This window comes from Loxodonta africana, chromosome 7 (genome assembly GCF_030014295.1).
Source record: "Loxodonta africana isolate mLoxAfr1 chromosome 7, mLoxAfr1.hap2, whole genome shotgun sequence".
Classification (NCBI taxonomy): Eukaryota; Metazoa; Chordata; class Mammalia; order Proboscidea; family Elephantidae; genus Loxodonta; species Loxodonta africana.
In genome coordinates, this window is record NC_087348.1 from 11,577,197 (window position 1) to 11,594,742 (window position 17,546).

The 17,546-nt window shown below is 39.7% G+C and overlaps 1 protein-coding gene across 2 annotated transcripts in view; it reads right to left on the reverse strand.

Annotated features, from left to right (window-relative positions):
- Positions 1 to 1,939: 1,939 nt before the first annotated feature.
- LOC100673322 (organic anion transporter 7-like) overlaps positions 1,940 to 17,546 on the reverse strand; it is a 34,704-nt gene continuing 19,097 nt past the window's right edge. The window contains exons 3-10 of one of the 2 annotated variants that reach the window (XM_010599100.3): positions 16,525 to 16,679; positions 16,270 to 16,438; positions 14,196 to 14,319; positions 6,309 to 6,424; positions 5,519 to 5,733; positions 3,581 to 3,689; positions 2,920 to 3,123; positions 1,940 to 1,997 (exon numbers count right to left, since the gene is read on the reverse strand). In XM_010599100.3, the coding sequence (XP_010597402.2) occupies positions 1,940 to 1,997; positions 2,920 to 3,123; positions 3,581 to 3,689; positions 5,519 to 5,733; positions 6,309 to 6,424; positions 14,196 to 14,319; positions 16,270 to 16,438; positions 16,525 to 16,679 (1,150 nt within the window). Of the gene's footprint in view, positions 2,001 to 2,919; positions 3,124 to 3,580; positions 3,690 to 5,518; positions 5,734 to 6,308; positions 6,425 to 14,195; positions 14,320 to 16,269; positions 16,439 to 16,524; positions 16,680 to 17,546 lie in introns of both variants that reach the window. The other variant, XM_003419635.3, reaches the window with a different exon arrangement.

Here is a 17,546-nt window from a genome sequence, read left to right on the forward strand (position 1 = left end):
CAGCCTTGTTGGAGTGAGATGGAATCTCATTATAGTTTTGATTTACATTTCTCTGTTGCCTAATGATCATGAGCATTTCCTCATGTATCTGTTAGCTACCTGAATGTCTTCTTTAGTGAAGGGTCTGCTCATATCTTTTGCCTATTTATTAACTGGGTTATTTGTCTTTTTGCAGTGGAGTTTTTGTAGTATCACGTAGATTTTAGAGATCAGGCACTGATGGGAAGTGTCATAGCTAAAAATTTTTTCCCAGTCTCTAGGTTATCTTTTTACTCTTTTGGTGAAGTCTTGAATGAGCATAGGTGTTTGATTTTTAGGAGCTCCCAGTTATCTAGTTTTTCTTCTGCATTGTTAGTAATGTTTTGTATACTGTTTATGCCATGTATTAGGGCTCCTAATGTTGCCTCTATTTTTTCCTCCATGATCTTTATCATTTTAGATTTTTTATTTAGGTCTTTGATCCATTTTCAGCTCTATTTTGTGCATGGTGTGAGATATGGGTCTTGCAGATGTATATCCAGTTATGCCACCACCATTTGTTTAAAAGACTGTCTTTTCCCCATTTAACTGCTTTGGGGCCTTTATCAAATGTCAACAGGTCATATGTGGATGGATTTATGTCTGGATTCTCAATTCTGTTCCATTGGTCTATGTTTCTGTTGTTGTACAAGGACCAGGCTGTTTCGACTACTGTGGTGGTATAAAATGTTCTAAAATCAGGTAAAGTGAAGCCTCCCACTTTGTTCTTCTTTTTTCAGTATGCATTACTTATCCTGGGCCTCGTTCCCTTCCATATGAAGTTGGTGATTTGTTTCTCCATCTCATTAAAGAATGTCGTTAGGATTTGGATTGGAATTGCATTAAACCTATAGATCGCTTTTGGTAGAATAGACCTTTTTACAAGGTTGAGCCTTCCTATCCATGAGCAAGGTATGGTTTCCCACTTATGTAGGTCTGTTTTGGTTTCTTGCAGAAGTGTTTTGTAGTTTTCTTTGTATAAGTCTTTTACATCTCTGGTAAGATTTATTCCTAAGTATTTTATCTCTTGGGGGCTACCATAAGTGGTATTGATTCGGTGATTTCCTCTTCAACGTTCTTTTAGTTGGTGTAGAGGAATCCAATTGATGGTTGTTCAAATCAATTTTTCACTCATAGTGACCTCATGTGACAACATAGAACTGCTCCATAGGATTTTGTAGGCTGTAAATTTTATGGGAGCAAATTGTGAGATCTTTCTCCCATGAAGCATTTATTTCCAAATATTCAGTTAGTGAGGAGCCTTGTTGGTACAGTGGTTAGGTGCTTGGCTGCTAACTGAAAGGTCATCTATTCAAACCCAGCAGCTTATCTACAGGCGAAAAGACCTGATGACCTGCTCCAGTAAAGACTACAGGCTAGGAAACCCAATGGGCAGATGTACTCTGTCACATACAGTCAGCATGAGTTGGAATCGACTCTATGGCAATGGGTTTGGTTTAGGTTTTGTTTACCTTATGCTGTCACTTACATCATCCAGCCGTTTCCTCACTCCATGATCCTTTTTTTTTTTCCTGAATTATCTTGTCTGTTATAAATTTTCAGTTAATTTTGCACTTTGTCAAGTTCTCCCAGTGGTATGGTATACTTCATTGTAAATACTCCACCAATTAATTGTGAAGCATTGATATTTTTAACACAATTTCATTTACCTATCCAAATACATGCTAAGTATATATACAATCATACAAAAAATATTCTCAGTGTTATGGTTTTCTTCATATTTCTTATGATAATTCATAAGTAGTTTATATTTATTAATTAACACAATTGTCACACAGATCCATTTTCCCACTATATCTTTACATTTATTTATTTTCCAAATTTGCATATACATAGGGATGATCTTGCTTTTTTTCTCCCTTTAATTTGCTCTTTGATCAGCAGCATTTCCTGGAATTCCTTAAAACTGCGTCACTTTCACGCAGGTATGGTCCTGCTTTGATTTTCTTAACACTTTTCTCCTGGGACAAATAAAAGGAAACCGACAAACACATAGAAGAAAAGATATGCAATAAACATACATGTCTGCATTCTTTAAGCTAGTTTATCCTCTGTCTACCAGCTTTGGTAAAAAACTATGACTTCTACATGAGAATTCAGGTAAATCTTGTGAAGTAAAACACCAAATTACTAAGGCAGGATTTGGGTAAGTAGCTTGCACAGTTGCTATTTTCAGCTTTGGTCACCATGGCATTGGCCAAAGGAGTCTGTGGAGAAGGTAAAGGAAGCCCAGAAAAATTTTAGAATCCTTTCCCATTGTGTATCATTTTGAATACCCCTTTCCTTACTGTGCCCTTTATTTATTCTCTTAACCTTTTCATTTCCAGTGTAACCAGACTAACTGAATCTCACAGGCAACACAAGAGGGCTCCTGCCTTTGGATATACCGTCATTTGCACCAGAACACTCTTGTCCTCCACATGATCTTCTCCCATTTCTTCAGAATCCAGGGCAGTCATCAGGCCTATAGCTAAGGGCAGTCACAGCCAGCTTGGGGGCACTCACTGCGCTGGGTGGTGCCAAGGGTGGGGGATGAGAATCTGGTGTTTGGGTCTGTGCATATTTGTGAAAAACCATCAGGGGTGTCTGTCTCACACTAGGGAACGGAGGGCAGAGGAGACCCAGTTGTGGTCTCTTTACCACTGAAACTGCTGGTACAACTGGGGAGAGCTGGTCTGTGAAATCTAGAGATTCTCGGATGGAGTCTGCCATCACTGTGGATGGGGATGGGGTTGCCACTGAACTCAAGGCACTGTCACAAATGGAAACAGCCCAGGGCTGAGCCTGCCTAGGGAGACAGTGCCCCTGATGGCTGTTTACCTTCTCCGTCAAACCAATAGCACATAGTGCCCCCAAGGGAGAGGTAGAAGTTTTACTCACTTATTTTCTATATCCTGGATGGTGTCAGGCAGAGGCTGATTCCTGGTTTCTGGAAGGGGAAGGACAACAAGGCCAGCCAGGATGGGGAAGACTCCATAGATGATCCAGGGCAGGGGGACAGAAAACACTGCTAGGGTCATCAAAAGGGGAGCGACGGCTGCCCCACTACAAGCGGCCACTGTGAGGATTCCTGAAATTCTTGCCCTTGGGATATAAATAACAATACAAATAAATCTGATAAAATTCACACATGAAATTTTCATATATTATTTTGCTTTCATTATTGGAGCCACTACAGCAGAGTGTTTGCACACATGGAGATTGGCTGCATTCGCTTGCTTTTAAAATGTGTTTTGTTTGTTGGTTATTAGCTCCAAGCTCCTAAGTACATCAAGACAGAATTTAATCATTTAAAAAATAATGATGCCCATAGCAGCTACCCTTTGAATGGTTGAGAAGATTAGGTGAGATGATGCATTAAAGGGCTCAACATGGTGCCTGACAAAAAGTCAACTTTCAATAAATTTTGGCTATAATTTGTTATTATTATTACTATAAAAGTGGACTGCTTTTGATAACTAACCAGCCTCAGTTTTCTTTCCTCCATGAGGCCCAGTTAGCTGGGAAAGTTCTCTTTTGACCCTGACAGGGCAGTTTGTACCTGATCACCGTGGGGAAAAGTTCATTGGCGTGAGCAATGGAGCAGGTGGTAATGGCAGAAGCAGCGCCCATTCCCAAAGTTGCCAAGACCACATTCAGGGTCTGCATTTCTGGGGAGAGGAAGACCAGTCAGATCAGGAAACCTGAGCTGAAACAATCAGCATCCCCAAAATAAAAGTGAGAAAGCCCCCATCAGAGGTGTTTGCACACATAAAATACATCTTCTAGAAACTGCAGAGAAGCAGAGAATGTGGAGTGGCTGGTAAGCTGAGAAATGTCACTTGTCTACTTATTACATCTGAAATAGTGTGATGGATAATTTTACTTGTCACCTTGGCTAGGCTATGGTTCCCAGTGGTTTGGCCAAACACTAGACAAGTTGCTGTTCCATAATGTAATCTAATGCCAAGTAGTGTTATCACCTTTCACATGGTCTGCCTATTTTTCCAAAGAGTTAATTTGTAAAAAACTGACTCTCTGTCTTGACTCTGCTCTCTTCCCATTGCCTGATCGATGAGTCTTGGGATGCAAGTTTGCAGAAGCCTGCAGCCTGCCACTTGACCTACAGATTTTGAATTGGCCAGTCTCCTCTAATCTCATGAGCCAGGAAGAGGCTCCAGACTGTTACCAGACCTATGAATTTTGGGCTTCCTATCCCCACAATACCATGAGTGAATACCTTGAAGTAATTCTCTCTTTATGTATGTATCAATCTCACTGGTTCTATATTTCTGGAGAACCTTGATGAAGACAAGTAGTGAACAAAAAGACCTGAATAATTATACCAACTCTGCCTGCATATTCAAGATTTTCCAGAGGATGAGAAGGGAGAGTGAGTCTGGCAGGAGTTTCCTCCCATCGTTGTGCCTAGTGCTTCCTATACTCTATAGGACTGTCATGTGGACAAATTCTGAGCAGTCTAAGACTCATCCATGTCCTTGAGGAGTTGAAAACTTAGGTGAAGATACAATATTGACCAGGGACAAGTATGGTACAAGAGAGTAATAAAAGGAGAAGACTTCAATGCTAATGGACAGGATGAAGAATATCTTGACTTAAAATAATTACTCAGCAATCATTAACAATGAACTCTTGGAAGGAAAACAAAGATGTTGTGAACCACAGAAGGGAAGCTTAAGACAATCAGTTTTCTACCCAGCTTAAAAAAAAAAAAAAAAAAAAAGCATGAGAGCTTTGCAACATTGGAGTGCACTCTAGTGTAAGGCAGCCAACTTGCATCACTGCTGACATTCAATAAAATTAGAGCCACCATCTGGTCCTGTAAAATATACTACTCAGCTGGGAAATACATGCAGTATGGTGAGCACGTGGGTCCTCTAATCATTACATACCATCATTTTCTACAGTAAAATTAAAATTCTAAGAGAGGATCTTAATATGCTTAAGCTCTTAATCCCATTGTATAATTCTTCCTCACCTGAGACAAAGGATTTTTACTTCCTTAAAGCCGAAAAGCCTCCCCTAACCCAGGTTTGTAGTCATGGTGACCTAATACCAGTGGTGACCTAATATCAGACACAGAAGTGGACATACAGAGATCAGGGAGTAAGTCGTCACTGAAGCTGTTGTAATGAGAGGCCAGAAAAGGAAACGACAGTATCCTGTCTCCATGCTGGGATACAGTGCAAGATCTAGTCCTTCAATCATTGTGATTGAATGTGTGATTGCAGAAAAGGCAAGTGTCACTATTTTCCAGATATTTCTCAGTGATGAAGAAGACAACCATATGTCTGGGCCGACTTTTGCTGACCTGTGACTCCATTCCTAACAACTTAATGGCAGAATCTGTCCTAAACCTGCAGATTGGTTTCAGGGGATCCTTAGGCTCTTTTACTCCTGACTTAGGTGGGTGTGACAGTACAATCCCGGAGCAACGGGGAGAAGCCACTTCCTTCCTCTGACCTTCATTGTTTCTCACCTTGAGGCATAAATGTGAGGAGCAGAATACAGGCACCCAACAGGAACATGAAAAAAGCCTGGCTTCCTCGACGTCCGGTATGTTTCATGGCCAAAAGTGCCAGACCTTGGCCTGGGAGGGAGACGATGCCAAAAAGAACTTGGATCAGGAAAACATTGCTCCCCAGGAGCTGGATGTTGAGCAACAGGCCAAAAAGGGATATAGTGGTTGCAAATCTTTGGTGAACAAAAGAGGGAAGACACGTTATAAGATTTAGAGCTTATGTTCTACAGCTGACCATGACTTTGGCCCAGTCAACCAGTGACTGGTGGTACAGTATTAAGTCAAAGTTGGTTTGTAAAATATTTACTTTCTTGGTGATGATTTTAAAACTATCATAAAAAAATGTATGATAATGAAGATCAGAATGGCTAAATTTATTTTTTGGATTGTGGGGGGCATGTTGTAGAGGATACATGATGGAATGCCCTAGGAGTTAGAGTGTTTCTATATCTTGATCTAGCTTTTGGTTCAATATTTACTTATGGAAATATTCACTGAACTGTATTTTTTTAATACATTTTACTGTTTTAAGCTGTACCTTTAAGTGATGTGACTTTCTTAACTCCTCATTGTATACTTAGCCTGTGAATCTTTTCATAACCCTTTGACCAACTCCAAACATAGCAATTATCTTGTATGTTTTCCTCACCATTTATCTTCAAGTCTTTGCCCCACAACACTGTTACATCCTTTGAAATAAGAAATAGGCTCACCGTTTTAATATAACCCATGGACTGTGTGAGCCTACCTCATAAAAACCATAAGGGAGATCCATTTACATAGGATGGGTGTGCGGAACACATCACACACAGAAGGTTTGTTCTGTGCTGCCTCCAGCTCCTCCTGCATGGTGGCTCTCAAAACCTGCAACAACAACAGCAACGACAAACTTTTATCAGGTGCCACTAAAGTGCTAGGCTTTGGGAGGCGGACTGGGCACCCAACAGAGGACAAAAGAGACAAGTTCCCTTTCCATAGTGAAATACATAGACAGGGAACATATGTTTACAGGTGGGAGTGGGGCATGATCATTTAATTAGGGAGTTAAAGGAGCCTCAGGGAAATGATGCAGCAAGAAGGACACTTTAAATAGGAACTACAGAAGGCTGTGAGGCATCAAAAAGGCTGCACAGGTTAGAGATTCGGATCAGGAAGTGAAACCAAATGATGAGTTAGTTGGATTATATCAGCCAGGCACGGAAGATTTGGAACTGAGCTTGGTTCTCAACTGGTTGCCCTTGGTAGCAAAACAGTTTGTCTCAAGAAGGAGGAAAATTTCTTGAAAGCCTTGTTTTGGTTCTGGGCTCAGTTTCTTCTAGATGAACACTAGAATATATGTCTTCATGAATGAGATGCCTAGAATTAAATCTGAGGGCAAAAACAGTGAGATCTTGGTGTAGTATGCTTTATATCCAGTCCTGTTTACAACCTGGTGGTATACTATGGCTCTGCCACTTGCTAGCTGTTTTCATGAAGAATAGAACTGAACATCTCTGAAATTAACTTCTTGTCATGTAGAAGAAGGAGAGGAGAGGAAGGAAGAGGATGACAAGCATAAACTGTAGGAAAAAGAAGAAAAGAAGTATTAAAAGAAAGAGAGGGAGAGGTATATGAGGAGGAGAAAAAAAACAATGCTACTCTCAGAAGGCTTTGTAGGCTATACAGGAGATCAAAAAAAATGTGCATATGGAACTCTATGTAGCACAGCTCTGGCACTTATTAACTATTCAAATAACTATTCAAATAATTTTCACTTCATTCTCTTCTCACCTACATAAGTGAAACAATATGTAAAAATCCATTTGAAATTTGAATGATGAAGAGAATTCAGAGGAATGAAAAGCCACTCTAACTGCCAAATCCTACAAAACCTATATCTCCATCTGGCTTTTGGTTCCATATTTACTTTTGGAAATATTCACCAAACTGTATTTTTTTGAACACAGAGCTGTGTCTACCTCTAGAAACTAGGGTACAGGAGGCCTATATTGGGATCATGCTGGAGCTTCACCTGTTTTGTGAATCTTTCTCCTTAATTTTCACATCTTATTCATTAAAAAGTGCTTCAAGTCCTCTTCACTTCCAGCAAGCAAGGTTGTATCATCTGCATAATGCAGGTTGTTAAGAACTCTTCCTCCAATCCTGATGTATATAGTCCAGCTTCTTGGTTTATTTGCTCATCATACAGATTGAATAAGAATGGTGAAAGGATACAACCGTGACACACACATTTCCTGACTTTAAACTATGCAGTATCCCCTTTTTCTGTTCAAAGAACTCTGCCTCTTGATCTACTTTCAGGTTTCTCATGAGCACAATGAAGTGTGTTGAGGAATTCCCATTCTTCCCAATGTTATCCATAATTTGCTATGATCTGCACAGTCGAATGCATCTCTATAGTCAATAAAACACAGGTAAACATCTTTCTGGTATTCTCTGCTTTCAGCCAGGATCCATCTGACACTTACTGACAAAGCACTTGCTGATGAAGATCAAAGACCAGAGCCTTCAGCATGGATTACACCTCAACAAAAACAAAAATCCTCACAACTGGACCAATAGGCAATATCATGAAAATGGAGGAAAGATTGAAGTTGTCAGGATTTCATTTTACCTGGATCCACAATCAACACCCATGGAATCAGCAGTCAAGAAATCAAAGGAGGCATTGCTTTGGGCAAATCTGCTGCAAAGGACCTCTTTAAAAAGCCAAGATGTCACCTTAAGATTAAGATGCACCTGACCTAAGCCATGATGTTTTCAACTGCCTCATATGTGTGCTAAAGCTGAACAATGAATAAGGTGCCATCTTTCGGTTCTGATTCATAGTGATTCTATGTATAACATATCAAAACACTGCCTGGTTTTGCTCCATCCTCACAATCATTGTTTGGTTCAGCCCACTCTTGCAGTCACTGTGTAAATCCATCTTGTTGATGGTCTTCCTCTTTTTCACTGACCTTCTACTTTACCAAGCATGATGTCTTTCTCCAGGGACTGATCCCCTCTGATAACAAGTCTAAAGTATGTGAGACATAGTGTTGCCATCCTTGCTTGTAAGGAGCATTCATCATCCAGCTTTGGCATGCATACGATGGGATTGAAAACATCATGGCTTGGGTCAGATGCACGTTAGTCTTCAAGGTGACGTCTTTGCTTTTCAACATTTTAAATAGGTCTTTTGATCTATGTACCAACAGACTGTCCTGCTTAAACCAGGCCTTTTCCACCTTATTCTCTAAGAGCTATTTTAGATATTGTTACCTCCAAGGTACAACCTGTCTCTCAATTTGTTCTATTTTGGTGACTTATCTGTTGCTACAATGCTGGAAGCTATGCCCTAATATTTCCAGTATCAGCAAGGTAACCCATGGCGGACAGGTTTCAGTGGAGCTTGCAGTCTAAGACATTCTAGGGGAAAAGGACTGGTGATGTATCTGAAAATTAGCCAATGAAAGCCCTATGGATGACAACAGAATATTGTCTGATATAGTGCTGGAAGACGAATGAACCCCCTAGATTGGAAGGCACAACAATCAGCTGCAACAATGGACTCAAACATGCAATGATAATGAAGGTGCTGCAGAACATTTTGTTTTGTTTGACATGGGGTTTCCATAAGTCAGTGCCGACTTGACAACAGCTAACAGTAATGACACCACCTCCAAAAAGCATTAGATGTCTCCATTCCTGCAATCTAGGTTAGAGCGCCCTCCTCCGTGTTCCCATCCACCCTTGCTTTACTTCTCAGAGACTTTATCAAGTCCATTTACCTGTGTGAATACGACCTTCCTGAAGAGAGAAGCTGTGGATGTTTTTTTCCTACTCTCTGTCACAGAATCTGTCACCAAAGGTCATGTAACGAATTTGTAATGGAGGAAGGAAAAAAAAAAAGAGAGAGGAAAAGGAGGAATGGTGGAAGGAACAGATGGGGGTAGAATGCATTAGAAGCTGAAACATATGAAATTCCAGAACCAATAAAGGAAGAAAGCATATAGATTCAGAGAGTTTTCAGAAGATGTTTGAGAATGTGTTGAAAGATAGAAGAAGATTTTTAGGAAAAATAAAACTTATTTATGTTATTTGCATATCAAAATTTATTATTTCAAAGGAGTTGGGAATGTAACAGAAACCTGAAAAGATTCAGTAGAGAATTTTGCACTGCTGTCTCATACTTATGCAGTCACTCACGACCACATAAGTGTGCTATAACTCACTTTCTAAATATATAGTCTGCATTTAGTGCTTTCCTCATGTGATTTGGTGGGGAAATGAGCCTTGGGATTAGGGTGCTTCTAAGAAAGTATATGGAGAATATAACTCAGACTGAGTCTCTGTGAATGAGTTCTAGGGTTTCAGAAACACTTACCAGAATAGAGATGAAGAAAGAAAAAAGGCTGGACAAGTCACAGTGGGATAGGATGAGAGAATAGAGCAGATCAGTGGAGAGATGTGGAGAGAACATGAGGGTGTTTGGTGTATATGGAAATTTAAGCAGACAGGGATAGATGAGACCCTAGTTACATCAATGAGTCAGAAACAACAAACTGTAATGAGCAGAGCAGGAAAGAATATTGTCAGAAGATGCAGAAGGGTTTGCCTCAAGGCTGGAAAGTAGGATCTTCCTAGGGGCTGACTGAAACAAGGCTGGCTTCATAAAATCAACCAAAAAGAAGTCACCTAAGAAATACTGGGGGGGTGGGGGGGCATTTTCTCTCTAATCTTTATGGTTCCATGTCTAAGGACTTTGAATATTAACACTCTCTGCCCTCTCTACTTACCCTAAGGGGCCCACGGAGGACTGTGTTGATGGATTATTAAGTTTGGGAGAACACAACAGGCCTGCTCATACCTCTCAGTCTACATTTTCATGACAGCTCTAGTACATCTTTGGAAAGAGACTGCATTCTCTGGGTCATGCCATGTATTTAGCAAAATAGGCTCTTCTCCTGCGAGGAAAACCTGTGAATGTTTGGGCAAGATCAATTCTGGGACAAAGTGAGAGCAAAGCTATGGCTGCCACCGATTTAAAGTCAGTCTTCACAGTAGTAAAAAATATCAATTTTGATCTCCATCTGCTATGGATTGAATTATATGCCCCCAAAATATGTGTTTTCAGTCCTAACCTCTAAACCCGTGGTTATAATCTCATTCAGGAATGCATTGTCTTTATTATGTTAAGGAAGCAGGACTAGTGTAGGGTGTATCTTGAGTCAATCTCTTCTGAGATATTAAAGAGATTAAATAAACCAGCAGAGTAGACATGGGGGAAGATAGATGCCAAGCCACATGAAGATCACTCAGGAGCAGGAACTAAAAGATACAAGGGCTTTCCTCTAGAGCTGACAGAGAGAAAGCCTTCCCCTGAGTCTGCATTTCTAGCCTCCTGAACTATGAGAAACTACATTTGTGTTTGTTAAAGCCACCCATTTGTGGCATTTCTGTTATAGCAGGTGCCAGATAACTGAGACACAATCTTTCTGCCCAATCACTGCACCTATATCTCAACTATCTGTTACTCGGGCAGAGGAGTTGTGCATTATTTACTTGGCCAACCAAACTCCTATACTGGAACAACCAAAAGATTGATATTTGCATGGATGTGATTTGGAGTAGCTTTCAATTAGACTGTCTGAGCAAGGTGTGTCAGGCAGTCTATAAGATTTAGGTAAAAACAAGACTAAGACCACAAACTTAGTTGATTCAGTAATTGGTCGCAACAGCCATGGCAGTTCTGTTGAACATGAAGCTGAGAAGCAGGTAAGAGCTTTGAAAGGGAAAAAATAGAAACCAGACTGGAAGACCTAATCTTGCCTGGCAGGCTAAATCTGGCCCATGAGTGTGTGAGATTTGATCAGAACAGTGGTCTTAAACAGTTTGACTTAGTTGCCAAATTTTTAAAATACAGTTGTCTGTTTGGAGAACGTCAAGTCACACACACATCGGTGGTCACATGAAGTTATACAAGCAGTCTCCAGACTATGGAACAGTTCTGTTCCTAAACCTGTCTTAAGGTCAGGTTTGTACTTAAGTCGGAACAGTTAGGCACAGTTCGTAGCTAACTTGAGTTAGTCCAATGTTTATCTTAGTATATAGTGTACCTTTCCATGCGTATAAAACATTAAAGAAGCACTTCTGGATAGGCTAAAACATCTTTTATATAATAATACAGTAATTATAATAATGTCCTGATGAGTGTCACAAAGTAGTGCCCGTTTGTTATTACGAACCATTGTTTGTACCTGAAATTTTTGATATAATAGGCTCCACAAGGATCGGTTCATAACTGTGGGTTGTAAGTAAGTTGGATATTCCTAGCCAGGGGACTGCCTGTATATAATATGGTGTCCCCACAACATCTAAATCACATAATGTCCTATTTCAGAGACCATATCAGAGACATTAAGGATGCATGTCTGTCCTTATTTTTGTCATTTAATTATCCTAAAAAGATCAAATATGGCACCAATGAGTACTATATTGGAAACCCTGGTGGCATAGTGGTTAAGGGCTGTGGCTGCTAACCAAAAGGCTGGCAGTTCAAATCCACCAGACGCTCCTTGGAAACTCTATGGGGCAGTCCTACTCTGTGCTATAGGGTCGCTATGAGTTGGAATCGACTCGACGGCAGTGGGTTTGGTTTTTGGTTTTAGTGCTACTGTCACTGAAATACCACAAGTGGGTGGCTTCATCAAACAGAAATTTAGTTTCTCACAGTTTAGGAGGCCAGAAGTTCAAATGCAGGGTGTAGTCTCCAGGCACTGGAGGAAGGTCCTTGTCTCTTCTGAGTTGCTGCTCCTGGGCAATCCTCATGTGGCTTGTTATCTCTCTTCCCCTATCTCCGCTAGCTAGCTTGTTTGTTTAATGCCTTTTATTTCTCAAAAGAGATTGACTCAAGATACACCCTACAGTAATCCTGCTTCATTAACATAACAAAGACAACCCGTTCATAAATGAAATTTCATAAATTATATCAAATTATAACCACGGGCATAAACTCATTGCTATTGAGTCAATTCCAACTCACAGTAACCTATTGCACAGACATTAGGAATTACAACACATATTTTTTTTTTTATTTTTTGGTGGACCCAATTCAATCCATAACAGGTACTCATTCTTGCATAGGATCTATAGCCTAAGCCAAGCTTCAACTGCTCCTCATTTGCAGTGCTCTCTTTCTTCCACCTGACCCTGATGTGATTTTCCATTGTGATAATGCATTATTCTTTCCTAGTATCTGGATTGTTTCACTTGTTTTACTATCTGCTTTTTTCTACTCTGGAAGAATTAAAACTGTCATTCTGTGGATTAGGTCAGCCTGGCAGGCAAGAGGCTAGGTGTGGATTTGGAATCTAAGATATTTCCTGAAACATAGTTTTTCCAATAGGATTTTATATCCATCTGGCATGTAAGAACACAGTCTAAGGCTCCACCTAAATTTAAAATATGTTTAGAGAAAGGCCATGCCATGGTGTCCCGATCAAATCAGTATCCGCAGTGCCACTGACTCTGCAATGACTTCATCTCCGGGGAAACCTTGAATCCTTCCCACCATCTTCAGTGGGATCTAAACTCTCAGGAGCATTTTGGTTCTTCTTCATTGAAATGTTCTTCTAAACGACCTCTGCTTTCTTCTGGGAGTAGATAATCTTTTATCATATGTGCCATTGAACATGATACAAGGAATGTTTTATTTCCTCCTCTTTGACTGGCTAATTCCCTGTCTTCTTCTTTCTCAAGGAATTGAGAGTACATATTTCTTCTCGTGCTCCTTTATAATTCTTGCCGTTGTCTTATTGAATCTGTTTGGATTTAAAATTGTCTATTATTTTTCTCTCTCAAATTACTGTGAAAGCTCCTTGAAGGCTGGGGCCCTGAGCTATTCTGTTATTCATGGTCTAGCCCCCTGCCTGGCACACTATTGTTATATTGTTATTCAATAAATATCTCTAAATGTGCAAGACAGAATGAATAGTAATGGACCATAGCAACAGATTCCTTTTATACCTGGGGTGAAGAAAAAAAGGGAGAAGGTCTTCTTTGAAATATTTCTTTCACAAACTCATGCTCTTAGAATGTGTAACACACAGAATATAAACTCTATAAATAGGAAATTATGGCTGCTGTGGTCACTGTCATATTTCTTGGACTAGAACAGACCTGGCACATGGTAGGCACTCACTAAATATATCTTGAATAAAAGAGTACATGAGTGAATGAAGAAATAAGTGAACCTCTCTTACACTTTCTTCTGTATGGTCACTAACCCTTCTTTTTACTGGACTTAGCATCCTGCGTAAGACCTACAGATTATTAGTTGGAAGGGAATGGATTAGTTTTGGTCACTAGAATTTACACAGTTACAGAGACCAGTACATAGTCTCTCCATTTGTAAATACTTAGTGCTTTTTTTTCTGTTGAGTCAAAATATCTGCGTTCAGTCTTGTCAGCATATTCTCCTTCAATGCCAGCCCAAACAATGTCGACACCCTTTGATAACTAGGGCAGTGAGGGAGGAAGACCCATAACCATGCCTGCACTCTACCCTCTGTTCGCCTTCTGGACACTGACTAGTGTAGAGGTCAGGCATGTCTTCCCTACTTCCCCTCATCAGCTTCCCTTTCTAGCTCACCTCCATGGTCAGAGTTTCTCCAGCATTCTTTATTCCATTCATGTGTGCAGCTTTTCTAAGTTCCTTTAAGCCCTCCTCTGGTTTATTGCTGACAATCAGCCATCGAGCAGACTCTGCTAGCCACCTGAGCAAAGTAGAGGACACAGGTGCAATCTCTCAGTTGCTTATTATTCATATAACATCTGTTCTGCCAGCCCTTCCCACTAACATCTACTACCCACCACTTTTTCGAACATGACCTACCTTCTCTTGTAACATAACTAAGGAAATATGAGGCTGACCCTCATGCACTACACCTTCACTACTGGGAATGCAAACTTGGAGTCAAAATGTCTGCCCCCTTACTCAGATGCAAATTTACCACGAAGCTCATGACGCTAAAGTCTGACTTCCCCTCCTGTGCATAGACCCCTTCCAAGGTCTTTACAGAGGCCAAGTAAATACATATTCATAGTATATGGTCATTTTATGAAAGAAGGACCATCAAGTTATTTATGTACACTCACAGCCTCGCTCCTGCTCCTACCAGCTATGGTGCAAACTTGTTATACAAGTAAGGTACTTATTAAATCTGCCCCAGTTTTCTCATTTATGGAATTAGGACAGTAGTGCCACATACCTTGTAGGGTTCTTATGAATATGAGTTGAGATAATGGATGAGCCTGACATGGAATAAACACTTCCCTGTATTTAAAATCATCTCCTTGTGTTAAATCTATCATCATTGCTCTGAGATACAGTCATTTCTAACTGAATAGGCTTCCTCCACTGAACCAGTTTTTTTAAAGAGAGGGGCATATTTAGCCATCCTTAATGCTTATTAAAAATATCAAAGAGAAGAGGAGCATAGAAAAGAGATGCAAACCATCTGATCTGCCTTCAGTTATTAGAACTGGAGAAACCATGCTACTCTTTCTTTGGGTGGCTATAGAGGCAAATTTGCTGCCCCTTCATTTCATCCAATAAACCAAAAGCCTACTGCCATGGAGTGAATTCCTACTCATAGTGACCCCAAAGGGTTTTTTCTGAGGTTGTAAATCTTTATGGAAGTAGATTGCCAAATCTTACTTCTGCAGAGCTGCTGGTAGTATTGACTCGCCAACCTTTTGGTAAGCAGTTGATCACTATAACCACTGTGGGGCTCCTTATATCGTCCAATTGTACCTATAAAACTGAAAAGCACTGAAACTTCTTCAGTATATGATTCTTTCTAAAGTCACACATAGAAACACAGACAATAACAAAGGATATCTCCTCTTGAAATTCCTGGGTGTATACTTTTTTAATTAAGGACAATCATTCTGTATAATTATGTGTCCACAACATCTGTTAAGGCTTAATTGTAAGGATGGGTAGAAAGATGCAGAATTTCCAGGCAGAGGATCCCATGAGACTTCCTCTTCTTAGGTAGCTGGTTGTCAGAAATAACAATACTGTGCACTCAGTTATTTGAATTTCAAATAAACGTGAATAATTTTGTAGCATAACTATGTCCCATGCAGAACTTCAGAAATACTTTCACTAAAAAATGAATTGTTGTTTAGTAAAATTCAAATTTAATGAGACATGCAGTATTTTATCCAGTTTGCAAATATAGAGAGCTAGTTAAATAGAATTTTTATAGAAACAATGAACGATTTTTACCATCACTATGTCCTGTTCAATACTTCAGACATATTTTCACTAAAAGTCATTTGTTGCTTATTGAAATTCAGATTTTATGGGACATCTTGTATTTTATCCAGTTAGCAAATAAAAATAAGAACTCTTAGTTAAGCAGAAATTTCATGTAAACAAAATATAATTGTTAGCATTGTCATGTCCTGTGCAAGTTTTGAGATATAATTATACAAAAAATATTGTTGTTTAGATAAAATTCGAATTTAACTGTGTGTCCTCAATATTACCGAAAAACCCCTCTGTTCTGCCTTCGAATTGCACAGGAGAGACAGATTAGGAGATCATGTATTCACATCTTGACCAAAACCAAAACAGAATCCATGTGTCCTGATTCTATGTATATTTCATCCTAGGATCCTCTAAGACAAAGGGAGAAAAAAAAAAAAGCTCATACCTTGAGGACAGAAAGAGGACAAATAATGGTACAGACACCACCAGCTGAAGCGTATGCCACTCTCGAAAGGCAAAAGCCATGCCTCCCAGGGTTATATAACCAACACTATAGGAAAAGGTTGCCAGTGTCACCCCCATGGCTTGGAATTTGAGCGCTGACCATTCTATTACTGAAAGGAAACAGAAACAAAATTTTAACTTAAAAAAGTGAAATTTCTAGGTCAAAGCAAAACCAAAAAAAAAAAAATTGACTTACTGAGCAAAATAATATTTGTCATGATGCCTGTGTTAGAAATCCCAGCCAAGAAGCGCAGTGAGCAGTAAACGAGGAAGGAAGGAGCAAAGACCACACATGTGTCAGCAATGGCCATCAGGAGGAAACAGCATCTGAGAATCACCCTCCTCCCAAACCTGAGAAACAGAGAGGTTAGATTATGGGAACATTAATAATGTTGCAAGATTTAGTAAAAAGAAAGCACAGTTGGAAATTTGGAGGATGTTTTAGCAACTGAAACTTTGCACTTGAGACTTGCAGAATCAATAAGGAAATTGACCATCAATATTCTCAGAAGGAACATTTCCTGTTTGTAATTGGATATTGAGTATATAAATCTGTTCTTCAATCTGTTACCAGTAGGTCTTTGATAGGCTGTAATACTGGAAGTTTTAACATGTTGTAAATGTCCCTGTTCTAACACTTGCATTTAACATAACAGAGAGCCTGTATAGTTTCTAGAACAGAAGGAAGCTAAATTTGTACTTGGGCCTCTAACACCATGCAGTCCAAGGCTAACTCATGTGAAAGGAACACCCATGGAGCAATGCTTCAAAGTGGACGATGGGTTGTACAATACCCCTCTATTGTGTCTGCATTTCTAGAATTTGGGCAACCTGCTTCTTCTAGAATATAAGAGTTCTACAACAAGAGAGAGGAATCTATAGAAAATTCTCAAAAGAAGGAATTTATTGATTGTAGGGTAGGAATGGGAAAGGGGTTGTTGTTACTAATGAAGGGTAAAAGAGCCACTGGTAAATGGTTAACAACAACCATAATTCTACATCTAATATACTCAACAGTGAAAGACTCAATGCATTCTACATACGATCAGGAAGAAGGCAGGTATCACCACTTTCATTTACAACTGCACTGAAGGTCTTAGCTACAGTTAGAAACAGAATAAAAGACAAAAGATGGGAAAGTAATAAGTAAAATTGTCTCTACTTGCAGATGGCATGATAATAGATGAATTGCTCAAGGTAGCAAGATGCAAGGTGAAT